The sequence below is a fragment of the Heterodontus francisci genome, chromosome 11 (assembly GCF_036365525.1).
Source record: "Heterodontus francisci isolate sHetFra1 chromosome 11, sHetFra1.hap1, whole genome shotgun sequence".
NCBI lineage: Eukaryota > Metazoa > Chordata > Chondrichthyes > Heterodontiformes > Heterodontidae > Heterodontus > Heterodontus francisci.
Window position 1 is genome coordinate 23,718,247 of NC_090381.1, and position 14,721 is coordinate 23,732,967.

At 38.0% G+C, this 14,721-nt stretch overlaps 1 protein-coding gene across 2 annotated transcripts in view; it reads left to right on the plus strand.

The window, feature by feature from the left end:
* Window positions 1-14,721, plus strand: part of LOC137374820 (transmembrane 4 L6 family member 1-like) — a 172,129-nt gene that overhangs the window by 8,400 nt on the left and 149,008 nt on the right. Inside the window, exons 2-3 of one of the 2 annotated variants that reach the window (XM_068041349.1) lie at window positions 740-817; window positions 3,078-3,253. In XM_068041349.1, coding sequence (XP_067897450.1) covers window positions 740-817; window positions 3,078-3,253 — 254 coding nt within the window. The remainder of the gene's footprint in view (window positions 1-739; window positions 818-3,077; window positions 3,254-14,721) is intronic. The other variant, XM_068041350.1, reaches the window with a different exon arrangement.

Genomic DNA, 14,721 nt, shown 5'->3' on the forward strand with positions numbered 1-14,721 from the left:
TTTCAGGAATGATGTGAAGGCATTAGAGACAGTGCAGAAAAGATTCAGGACAATGGTTCCAGGGATGAGGAACTTCAGTTACCGAGATGGGTTGGAGAAGTTGGGATTGTTTTCTTTGGAGGAGAGAAGGTTCAGAGGAGATTTGATGGAGGTGTTCAAAATCATGAGAGGTCTGGACAGGGTCAATAGGGAAAAACTGTTCCCATTGGTGGATACTAAAAGTTGCATTCCCGATTTGTAAATAAATAGTTGAGTAATAGACATGTTGGTTGGGTGTGTGATTTCATTATTTATATTCAGAGGGCCTGTAAACATGGACTAAAATTAATGCATGATAGAGTCACCATAGCAACACTTGTGGCTTGTCAGCCATTTTTAGTGGACAACACTGATATAGGAAAGACAGACATCCAGAGTTTACACTAAGACTGAACTTGGGTGAAAGAGTCCCAGAGTACCAGTAAAGGTCACTTTTATTTGGTGGGTTGATACCATAAATTGTCCTGAAGTTTTATTCCATTGTATTCTCTCAAAGGCAAAAATAGATCACTGTCAACACACAATCCTCAAACTGAAACACACAATAGTGAGATAAAACCAGAAAATGCAGTCTCTTTCACAACTGGATGAGCGTAGAGAGAGTTTGTAATAACAATTAGTCTGTAAAGACAAAAGGTTTGTGTTGATTCCCCAGTGCTGGTGGTCTGAGGCTGTAGCTCATTGATTTTGTTTTTCTCAGGTAGTTCTAGCTGCACTTTCCATTCAAGCTGCTGCTGCTGATGGTTGCTGCTGTTTCTGCACCAGTCTGAGGGTTAAGGTAAGCTCCAGTGTGACTGTCCACCCGTCACATCAATCTCTAACCGATTACATTCTGGGAGTGACTAATCTTTCAAACTCTTTGTCATACTTGAAATGCACCACTGATACTCATCTTACAGCACCTATTAATGGGGTGTATGGGACTCACTGCAGAGACCATACTGAGAGTATTTGTAGGACTCACTGTAGCAATCACACTGATAATGTATATGGGAGTCACTGTAGTGATCACACAACAGTGTGTCTGGGCCTCACTGTAGTGAGTACACTGATGGGTGTATGGGATTCATTGTAATGATCACATAGAGTCATTTACGCACAGAAGGAGGCCATTCAGCCCATTGAGTCCATGCTGGCTCTCCATGGAGCTACGCAGTCAGTCCCACTCCCCGGCTCGATCCCCTCAGCCCTGCAAGTCTATTTCTCTCAGGTGACCATCCAACATCCTCTTGAAGTCATTGATTGTCTCTGCATCGACCATCCTTTGTGGGCAGTGAGTTCCATGTCATTACCACCCACTGTGTAAAATAGTTCTTCCACATATTCCCCCTGCATCTTTTGCCGAAAACTTTCAATCTGTGTCCACTAGTCCTCGTGCCATTAGTTAATGGGAACTGTCTAACTTAGCTAAGCCTGTCATAATCTTGTACACTTCTATTATATCTCCCCTCAATCTCCTTTGTTCTAAGGAGAACAAACCTAGCTTTTCCAACCTAACCTTGTAACTAAAATCCTTCATCCCTGGGAACCATTCTGGTAAATCTCCTCTGCACCTTCTCAAAGATCCTCACATCCTTCCACAACAGAACACAATACTCCAGTTGGGGCCTAACCAGAGCTTTATAAAGGTTCAACATAACTTCCCTGCTTTTGTACTCAATGCCTCTATTTATGAAGCCCAAGATCCCATATGCTTTACTAACTACTCTCTCAAAATGTCCTGCCACCTTCAAAGATCTATGTACATGCACGCCCAGGTCCCTCTGTTCCTGCACACTCTTTAGAACTGTGCCATTAAGTCTATATTGACTCTCCCTATTTCTTCTGCCAAAATGCATCACCTCACACTTATCAGTATTAACTTTCATCTGCCACTTCTCTGCCCATTCTGCCAGCTGAACAATGCAGGCGGTTCATATCATCCTCACTGTTTGTCACGCCTTCAAGTTTGGTGTCATTGGCAAATTTTGAAATTCTACTCTGTATTCCACGATCCAAGTCATTTATATATAGCAAGAAAAAGCAGTGGTTCCAGCACTGACCTTTGGGGAACACCACTATCTACCATCTTCCAGTTTAAAAACAACCAATAACTGCAACTCACTGTTTTCTGTCCTTAAGCCAATTTTTTTAATCCAATTGGACAGTGACACTCAATTTTGTTAACAACCTTTACGTGGTACCTTATCAAATGTTTTCTTAAAATCCATATAAACAACATCCACCACATTCCCTTCATCAACCTTTTCTGTTCATGGACAACCATTTTGCTTGAGTAATTGTAGCCAGTTGTTTTCATCCTGTTTCTGCTACTTTTCCCCTTGGGTTTATCTCTTGAAGGAGTTGACTCATTCCTGGAGTGCAGATCCAAGGCATTGGTTACCTTTTAGAACACTACCTGCTAAAATGTATCAGCAGACTATTTGTATGCCTAGTCCTTATCTCAGTACACACACACACAGACACTCACATACGCACACAGAGGGACACAGACACACACACAAAGGCATACACACACAAACACACACACAGGGAGGCACAGACACAGGCACACAGAGGTACACGCACACACGCACACAAACACGCACACACACAGAGGCGCACGCACACACACATGAAGGCATAAACACACACACACACACACACAGAGGCATGCACACACACACACAGCCACACACACAGAGGCACACACAGAGGCACACACAGAGGCATACTGCCACACACACAACCCTTTCCAAAGACAACTTTCTTCCAGTTGATTCAAGTGTTCCAAGGCCAAATATTTTACTCCGACCCTCATCATAGCTGAGAGTAGCCAACTCATTGCAGACTGGGACTGGAACTGAGGCCTCTGGGGTTTATATTCGATGCTGCTGAATTGTCCACATTCAAAGGCAAACCAGTACAGTTATGTAAAGGCATCCAACAGGTCTGAAGGCACTGTAGCTAAAAGGTAATTAAAAAAGGCTTCAAGAAAAACCGTAAGGAAACGGAAGGCAAATCACAGGTTGAGTAACTGTTTTTATTTCTGTCTGCAGATGTTTGTATCTGTCATTTACGCCCAACTGGCAATCATTGGCTCGGCAACCTGCTTTGGTTCATCTGCTCTTGGACTCATAAAAGGACCCCTTTGTTTATTTAATACCACCTTATCCAACAAGACCCAGGTGCAGCTGTGGGACTACCCATTCCACGATAGGAACAGAAGCAGCAGGTAATGTGAAGGATACTGCGCTCCTGAGCTCGGATTCAAGCTGTCTACAATAAATCAGAATTCTTAGCAAAACACCATTCAATGAAAAGTAAAATGTATCCTCATGGAAATGAATTCAAAAATTATGTGCAATGTCTCCTTTCTGAATAATTAGCCACACCAATTGATCAGTGCTGGCTATAAAAGTACTTTCAATCAGGTAGATCAGTGATGGGAATAACAATACTGTCAATCAGATACATCTGTGCTGGGAATAACAATACAGTCAATAAAATGGATTAGTGCTGGGAATAACAATACTGTCAATCAGATAGATCAGTGCTGGGAATAACAATACTTTCAATCAGGTAGATCAGTGCTGGGAATAACAAAACTGTCAATCAGACACATCTGTGCTGGGAATAACAATACTGTCAATAAAATGGATTAGTGCTGGGAATAACAATACTGTCAATCAGATAGATCAGGGCTGGCAAAAACAATACTTTCAATCAGGTAGATCAGTGCTGGGAATAACAAAACTGTCAATCAGGTAGATCAGTGCTGGGAATAACAATACTGTCAATCAGATACATCTGTGCTGGGAATAACAATACTGTCAATAAAATGGATTAGTGCTGGGAATAACATTACTGTCAATCAGATAGATCAGGGCTGGGAATAACAATACTTTCAATCAGATAGATCAGTGCTGGGAATAACAAAACTGTCAATCAGGTAGATCAGTGCTGGGAATAACAATACTGTCAATCAGATACATCTGTGCTGGGAATAACAATACTGTCAATAAAATGGATTAGTGCTGGGAATAACAATACTGTCAATCAGACACATCTGTGCTGGGAATAACAATACTGTCAATAAAATGGATTAGTGCTGGGAATAACAATACTGTCAATCAGATAGATCAGGGCTGGCAATAACAATACTTTCAATCAGGTAGATCAGTGCTGGGAATAACAAAACTGTCAATCAGGTAGATCAGTGCTGGGAATAACAATACTGTCAATCAGATACATCTGTGCTGGGAATAACAATACTGTCAATAAAATGGATTAGTGCTGGGAATAACATTACTGTCAATCAGATACACCAGTGTTGGAAATAACAATACTGTCAATCAGATAGTTCAGTGCTGGGACTAACAATACTGTCAATCAGATAGATCACTGATGGGAATAACAATACTGTCAATCAAATACATCAGTGCTGGGACTAACAATACTGTCAATCAGATAGATCACTGATGGGAATAACAATACTGTCAATCAAATACATCAGTGCTGGGACTAACAATACTGTCAATCAGATAGATCACTGATGGGAATAACAATACTGTCAATCAAATACATCAGTGATGGGAATAACAATACTGTCAATCAAATACATCAGTGCTGGGAATAACAATACTGTCAATCAGATAGATCAGTGATGGGAATAACAATACTGTCAATCAGATACATCTGTGCTGGGAATAACAATACTGTCAATAAAATGGATTAGTGCTGGGAATAACATTACTGTCAATCAGATACACCAGTGTTGGAAATAACAATACTGTCAATCAGATAGTTCAGTGCTGGGACTAACAATACTGTCAATCAGATAGATCACTGATGGGAATAACAATACTGTCAATCAAATACATCAGTGCTGGGACTAACAATACTGTCAATCAGATAGATCACTGATGGGAATAACAATACTGTCAATCAAATACATCAGTGCTGGGACTAACAATACTGTCAATCAGATAGATCACTGATGGGAATAACAATACTGTCAATCAAATACATCAGTGATGGGAATAACAATACTGTCAATCAAATACATCAGTGCTGGGAATAACAATACTGTCAATCAGATAGATCAGTGATGGGAATAACAATACTGTCAATCAGATAGTTCAGTGATGGGAATAACAATACTGTCAATCAGATAGACCACAGCTGGGATTCACAATACTGTCAATCAAATACATCAGTGATGGGAATAACAATACTGTCAATCAGATAGATCAGTGCTGGGAATAACAATACTGTCAATCAGATAGATCAGTGATGGGAATAACAATACTGTCAATCAGATCGATCAGTGATGGGAATAACAATACTGTCAATCAGATAGATCAGTGCTGGAAAGAACAATACTATCAACCAGATAGTTCAATGATGGGAATAACAATACTGTCAATCAGATAGATCAGTGATGGGAATAACAATACCGTCAATCAGATAGTTCAGTGATGGGAATAACAATACTGTCAATCAGAAAGATCAGGGCTGGGAATAACAATACTGTCAATCAGATACATCTGTGCTGGGAATAACAATACTGTCAATAAAATGGATTAGTGCTGGGAATAACATTACTGTCAATCAGATAGATCAGTGCTGGGAGTAACAATACTGCCAATCAGATAGTTCAGTGATGGGAATAACAATACTGTCAATCAGATAGATCAGGGCTGGGATTAACAATACTGTCAATCAGACAGATCACTGATGGGAATACCAATACTGTCAATCAAATACATCAGTGCTGGGACTAACAATACTGTCAATCAGATAGACCAGGGCTGGGATTCACAATACTGTCAATCAAATACATCAGTGATGGGAATAACAATACTGTCAATCAGATAGATCAGTGCTGGGAATAACAATACTGTCAATCAGATAGATCAGTGATGGGAATAACAATACTGTCAATCAGATAGATCAGTGATGGGAATAACAATACTGTCAATCAGATAGATCAGTGCTGGAAAGAACAATACTATCAACCAGATAGTTCAGTGATGGGAATAACAATACTGTCAATCAGATAGATCAGTGATGGGAATAACAATACTGTCAATCAGGTAGATCATGGCTGGGAATAACAATACTGTCAATCAAATAGTTCAATGATGGGATTAACAATACTGTCAATCAAATAGATCAGTGCTGGGACTAACAATTCTGTCAATCAGACAGATCAGTGATGGGAATAACAATACTCTCAATCCGATTGGTCACTGCTGGGAATAACAATACTGTCAATCAAATACACCAGTGCTGGGAATAACAATACTATCAATCAGATAGTTCAGTGATGGAAATAACAATACTGTCAATCAGATAGATCAGTGTTGGAATAACAATACTATCAACCAGATAGTTCAGTGATGGGAATAACAATACTGTCAATCAATTAGTTCAGTGATGGGAATAACAATACTGTCAATCAGTTAGATCAGTGCTGGGAATAACAATACTGTCAATCAATTACATCAGTGCTGGGACTAACAATACTGTCACTCAGATAGATCAGTGATGGGAATAACAATACTGTCAATCAGATAGATCAGTGCTGGGAATAACAATACTATCAATCAGATAGTTTAATGATGGGAATAACAATACTGTCAATCAGATAGTTCAGTGATGGGAATAACAATACTGTCAATCAGATAGATCAGTGATGGGAATAACAATACTGTCAATCAAATACATCAGTGATGGGAATAACAATACTGTCAATCAGATAGATCAGTGATGGGAATAACAATACTGTCAATCAGATAGATCAGTGCTGCGATTAACAATACTGTCAATCAGATAGATCGGTGCTGGGAATAACAAAACTGTTAATCGATAGATCAGTGCAGGGAATAACAATATTGTCAATCAGATAGATCAGTGATGGGAATAACAATACTGTCAATCGATAGATCGCTGCTGGGAATAACAATACTGTCAATCAGATAGATCAGTGCTGGGAATAACAATACTATCAATCAGATAGTTCAATGATGGGAATAACAATACTGTCAATCAGGTAGATCATGGCTGGGAATAACAATACTGTCAATCAAATAGTTCAATGATGGGATTAACAATACTGTCAATCAAATAGATCAGTGCTGGGACTAACAATTCTGTCAATCAGACAGACCAGTGATGGGAATAACAATACTCTCAATCCGATTGGTCACTGCTGGGAATAACAATACTGTCAATCAAATACACCAGTGCTGGGAATAACAATACTATCAATCAGATAGTTCAGTGATGGGAATAACAATACTGTCAATCAGATAGATCAGTGATGGGAATAACAATACTGTCAATCAGGTAGATCATGGCTGGGAATAACAATACTGTCAATCAAATAGTTCAATGATGGGATTAACAATACTGTCAATCAAATAGATCAGTGCTGGGACTAACAATTCTGTCAATCAGACAGATCAGTGATGGGAATAACAATACTGTCAATCCGATTGGTCACTGCTGGGAATAACAATACTGTCAATCAAATACACCAGTGCTGGGAATAACAATACTATCAATCAGATAGTTCAGTGATGGAAATAACAATACTGTCAATCAGATAGATCAGTGTTGGAATAACAATACTGTCAATCAAATACATCAGTGTTGGAATAACAATACTGTCAATCAGATAGTTCAGTGATGGGAATAACAATACTGTCAATCAGATAGATCAGTGCTGGGAATAACAATACTGTCAATCAATTACATCAGTGCTGGGACTAACAATACTGTCACTCAGATAGATCAGTGATGGGAATAACAATACTGTCAATCAGATAGATCAGTGCTGGGAATAACAATACTATCAATCAAATACACCAGTGCTGGGAATAACAATACTATCAATCAGATAGTTCAGTGATGGGAATAACAATACTGTCAATCAGATAGATCAGTGATGGGAATAACAATACTGTCAATCAGATAGATCAGTGCTGCGATTAACAATACTGTCAATCAGATAGATCGGTGCTGGGAATAACAAAACTGTTAATCGATAGATCAGTGCAGGGAATAACAATATTGTCAATCAGATAGATCAGTGATGGGAATAACAATACTGTCAATCGATAGATCGCTGCTGGGAATAACAATACTGTCAATCAGATAGATCAGTGCTGGGAATAACAATACTATCAATCAGATAGTTCAATGATGGGAATAACAATACTGTCAATCAGGTAGATCATGGCTGGGAATAACAATACTGTCAATCAAATAGTTCAATGATGGGATTAACAATACTGTCAATCAAATAGATCAGTGCTGGGACTAACAATTCTGTCAATCAGACAGACCAGTGATGGGAATAACAATACTCTCAATCCGATTGGTCACTGCTGGGAATAACAATACTGTCAATCAAATACACCAGTGCTGGGAATAACAATACTATCAATCAGATAGTTCAGTGATGGGAATAACAATACTGTCAATCAGATAGATCAGTGATGGGAATAACAATACTGTCAATCAGGTAGATCATGGCTGGGAATAACAATACTGTCAATCAAATAGTTCAATGATGGGATTAACAATACTGTCAATCAAATAGATCAGTGCTGGGACTAACAATTCTGTCAATCAGACAGATCAGTGATGGGAATAACAATACTGTCAATCCGATTGGTCACTGCTGGGAATAACAATACTGTCAATCAAATACACCAGTGCTGGGAATAACAATACTATCAATCAGATAGTTCAGTGATGGAAATAACAATACTGTCAATCAGATAGATCAGTGTTGGAATAACAATACTGTCAATCAAATACATCAGTGTTGGAATAACAATACTGTCAATCAGATAGTTCAGTGATGGGAATAACAATACTGTCAATCAGATAGATCAGTGCTGGGAATAACAATACTGTCAATCAATTACATCAGTGCTGGGACTAACAATACTGTCACTCAGATAGATCAGTGATGGGAATAACAATACTGTCAATCAGATAGATCAGTGCTGGGAATAACAATACTATCAATCAAATACACCAGTGCTGGGAATAACAATACTATCAATCAGATAGTTCAGTGATGGGAATAACAATACTGTCAATCAGATAGATCAGTGATGGGAATAACAATACTGTCAATCAGGTAGATCATGGCTGGGAATAACAATACTGTCAATCAAATAGTTCAATGATGGGATTAACAATACTGTCAATCAAATAGATCAGTGCTGGGACTAACAATTCTGTCAATCAGACAGATCAGTGATGGGAATAACAATACTGTCAATCCGATTGGTCACTGCTGGGAATAACAATACTGTCAATCAAATACACCAGTGCTGGGAATAACAATACTATCAATCAGATAGTTCAGTGATGGAAATAACAATACTGTCAATCAGATAGATCAGTGTTGGAATAACAATACTGTCAATCAAATACATCAGTGTTGGAATAACAATACTGTCAATCAGATAGTTCAGTGATGGGAATAACAATACTGTCAATCAGATAGATCAGTGCTGGGAATAACAATACTGTCAATCAATTACATCAGTGCTGGGACTAACAATACTGTCACTCAGATAGATCAGTGATGGGAATAACAATACTGTCAATCAGATAGATCAGTGCTGGGAATAACAATACTATCAATCAGATAGTTTAATGATGGGAATAACAATACAGTCAATCAGATAGATCAGGGCTGGGATTAACAATACTGTCAATCAAATACATCAGTGATGGGAATAACAATACTTTCAATCAGATAGTTCAGTGATGGGAATAACAATACTGTCAATCAGATAGATCAGTGATGGGAATAACAATACTGTCAATCAGATATATCAGGGCTGGGATTAACAATACTGTCAATCAAATACATCAGTGATGGGAATAACAATACTGTCAATCAGATAGATCAGTGATGGGAATAACAATACTGTCAATCAGATAGATCAGTGCTGCGATTAACAATACTGTCAATCAGATAGATCGGTGCTGGGAATAACAAAACTGTTAATCGATAGATCAGTGCAGGGAATAACAATATTGTCAATCAGATAGATCAGTGATGGGAATAACAATACTGTCAATCGATAGATCGCTGCTGGGAATAACAATACTGTCAATCAGATAGATCAGTGCTGGGAATAACAATACTATCAATCAGATAGTTCAATGATGGGAATAACAATACTGTCAATCAGGTAGATCATGGCTGGGAATAACAATACTGTCAATCAAATAGTTCAATGATGGGATTAACAATACTGTCAATCAAATAGATCAGTGCTGGGACGAACAATTCTGTCAATCAGACAGACCAGTGATGGGAATAACAATACTCTCAATCCGATTGGTCACTGCTGGGAATAACAATACTGTCAATCAAATACACCAGTGCTGGGAATAACAATACTATCAATCAGATAGTTCAGTGATGGAAATAACAATACTGTCAATCAGATAGATCAGTGTTGGAATAACAATACTGTCAATCAAATACATCAGTGTTGGAATAACAATACTGTCAATCAGATAGTTCAGTGATGGGAATAACAATACTGTCAATCAGATAGATCAGTGCTGGGAATAACAATACTGTCAATCAATTACATCAGTGCTGGGACTAACAATACTGTCACTCAGATAGATCAGTGATGGGAACAACAATACTGTCAATTAGATAGATCAGTGCTGGGAATAACAATACTGTCAATCAAATACATCAGTGTTGGAATAACAATACTGTCAATCAGATAGTTCAGTGATGGGAATAACAATACTGTCAATCAGATAGATCAGTGCTGGGAATAACAATACTGTCAATCAATTACATCAGTGCTGGGACTAACAATACTGTCACTCAGATAGATCAGTGGTGGGAATAACAATACTGTCAATTAGATAGATCAGTGCTGGGAATAACAATACTGTCAATCAGATAGATCAGTGCTGGGAATAACAATACTGTCAATCAGATAGATCAGTGATGGGAATAACAATACTGTCAATCAGATAGATCAGTGCTGGGAATAACTATACTGTCAATCAGATAGATCAGTGCTGGCAATAACAATACTGTCAATCAGATAGATAAGTGCCGGGAATAACAATGCTGTTAATCAAACAGATCAGTGCCGGGAATAACAATACTGTCAATCAGATAGATCAGTTCCGGGAATAACAATGCTGCTAATCAAATAGATCATTTCCGGGAATAACAATGCTGTTAATCAAATAGATCAGTGCCGGGAATAACAATACTGTCAATCAGATAGATTGGTGCTGGGACTAACAATACTGTCAATCAAATAGATCAGTGCTGGGACTAACAATACTGTCAATCAGACAGATCAGTGATGGGAATAACAATACTGTCAATCAAATAGATCAGGGCTGGGACTAACAATACTGTCAATCAGACAGATCAGTGATGGGAATAACAATACTGTCAATCAGATAGATCAGGGCTGGGATTAACAACACTGTCAATCAAATAGATCAGTGCTGGGACTAACAATACTGTCAATCAGATTGATCGTGCTGGGAATAACAATACTATCAATCAGATAGTTCAATGATGGGAATAACAATACTGTCAATCAGATAGATCAGTGCTGGGAATAACAATACTGTCAATCAATTACATCAGTGCTGGGACTAACAATACTGTCACTCAGATAGATCAGTGATGGGAATAACAATACTGTCAATCAGATAGATCAGTGCTGGGAATAACAATACTATCAATCAGATAGTTTAATGATGGGAATAACAATACAGTCAATCAGATAGATCAGGGCTGGGATTAACAATACTGTCAATCAAATACATCAGTGATGGGAATAACAATACTTTCAATCAGATAGTTCAGTGATGGGAATAACAATACTGTCAATCAGATAGATCAGGGCTGGGATTAACAATACTGTCAATCAAATACATCAGTGATGGGAATAACAATACTTTCAATCAGATAGTTCAGTGATGGGAATAACAATACTGTCAATCAGATAGATCAGTGATGGGAATAACAATACTGTCAATCAGATAGATCAGGGCTGGGATTAACAATACTGTCAATCAAATACATCAGTGATGGGAATAACAATACTGTCAATCAGATAGATCAGTGATGGGAATAACAATACTGTCAATCAGATAGATCAGTGCTGCGATTAACAATACTGTCAATCAGATAGATCGGTGCTGGGAATAACAAAACTGTTAATCGATAGATCAGTGCAGGGAATAACAATATTGTCAATCAGATAGATCAGTGATGGGAATAACAATACTGTCAATCGATAGATCGCTGCTGGGAATAACAATACTGTCAATCAGATAGATCAGTGCTGGGAATAACAATACTATCAATCAGATAGTTCAATGATGGGAATAACAATACTGTCAATCAGGTAGATCATGGCTGGGAATAACAATACTGTCAATCAAATAGTTCAATGATGGGATTAACAATACTGTCAATCAAATAGATCAGTGCTGGGACGAACAATTCTGTCAATCAGACAGACCAGTGATGGGAATAACAATACTCTCAATCCGATTGGTCACTGCTGGGAATAACAATACTGTCAATCAAATACACCAGTGCTGGGAATAACAATACTATCAATCAGATAGTTCAGTGATGGAAATAACAATACTGTCAATCAGATAGATCAGTGTTGGAATAACAATACTGTCAATCAAATACATCAGTGTTGGAATAACAATACTGTCAATCAGATAGTTCAGTGATGGGAATAACAATACTGTCAATCAGATAGATCAGTGCTGGGAATAACAATACTGTCAATCAATTACATCAGTGCTGGGACTAACAATACTGTCACTCAGATAGATCAGTGATGGGAACAACAATACTGTCAATTAGATAGATCAGTGCTGGGAATAACAATACTGTCAATCAATTACATCAGTGCTGGGACTAACAATACTGTCACTCAGATAGATCAGTGGTGGGAATAACAATACTGTCAATTAGATAGATCAGTGCTGGGAATAACAATACTGTCAATCAGATAGATCAGTGCTGGGAATAACAATACTGTCAATCAGATAGATCAGTGCTGGGAATAACTATACTGTCAATCAGATAGATCAGTGCTGGCAATAACAATACTGTCAATCAGATAGATAAGTGCCGGGAATAAAAATGCTGTTAATCAAACAGATCAGTGCCGGGAATAACAATACTGTCAATCAGATAGATCAGTTCCGGGAATAACAATGCTGCTAATCAAATAGATCATTTCCGGGAATAACAATGCAGTTAATCAAATAGATCAGTGCCGGGAATAACAATACTGTCAATCAGATAGATTGGTGCTGGGACTAACAATACTGTCAATCAAATAGATCAGTGCTGGGACTAACAATACTGTCAATCAGACAGATCAGTGATGGGAATAACAATACTGTCAATCAAATAGATCAGGGCTGGGACTAACAATACTGTCAATCAGACAGATCAGTGATGGGAATAACAATACTGTCAATCAGATAGATCAGGGCTGGGATTAACAACACTGTCAATCAAATAGATCAGTGCTGGGACTAACAATACTGTCAATCAGATAGATCGTGCTGGGAATAACAATACTATCAATCAGATAGTTCAATGATGGGAATAACAATACTGTCAATCAGATAGATCAGTGCTGGGATTCACAATACTGTCAATCAAATACATCAGTGATGGGAATAACAATACTGTCAATCAGATAGATCAGTGCTGGGAATAACAATACTGTCAATCAGATAGATCAGTGATGGGAATAACAATACTGTCAATCAGATAGATCAGTGATGGGAATAACAATACTGTCAATCAGATAGATCAGTGCTGGAAAGAACAATACTATCAACCAGATAGTTCAGTGATGGGAATAACAATACTGTCAATCAGATAGATCAGTGATGGGAATAACAATACCGTCAATCAGATAGTTCAGTGATGGGAATAACAATACTGTCAATCAGATAGATCAGGGCTGGGATTAACAATACTGTCAATCAAATACATCAGTGATGGGAATAACAATACTGTCAATCAGATAGATCAGTGATGGGAATAACAATACTGTCAATCAGATAGATCAGTGCTGGGAATAACAATACTGTCAATCAGATAGATCGGTGATGGGAATAACAATACTGTCAATAAGGTAGATCGGTGATGGGAATAACAATACTGTCAATAAGGTAGATCAGTGCTGGGAATAACAATACTGACAATCAGATAGATCGTGCTGGGAATAACAATACTATCAATCAGATAGTTCAATGATGGGAATAACAATACTGTCAATCAGATAGATCAGTGCTGGGAATAACAATACTGTCAATCAGATAGATCAGTGCTGGGAATAACAATACTGTCAATCCAGTAGATCAGTGCTGGGAATAACAATACTGTCAATCAGATAGATCAGTGCTGGGAATAACAATACTATCAATCAGATAGTTCAATGATGGGAATAACAATACTGTCAATCAGATAGATCAGTGCTGGGAATAACAATACTATCAATCAGATAGTTTAATGATGGGAATAACAATACAGTCAATCAGATAGATCAGGGCTGGGATTAACAATACTGTCAATCAAATACATCAGTGATGGGAATAACAATACTTTCAATCAGATAGTTC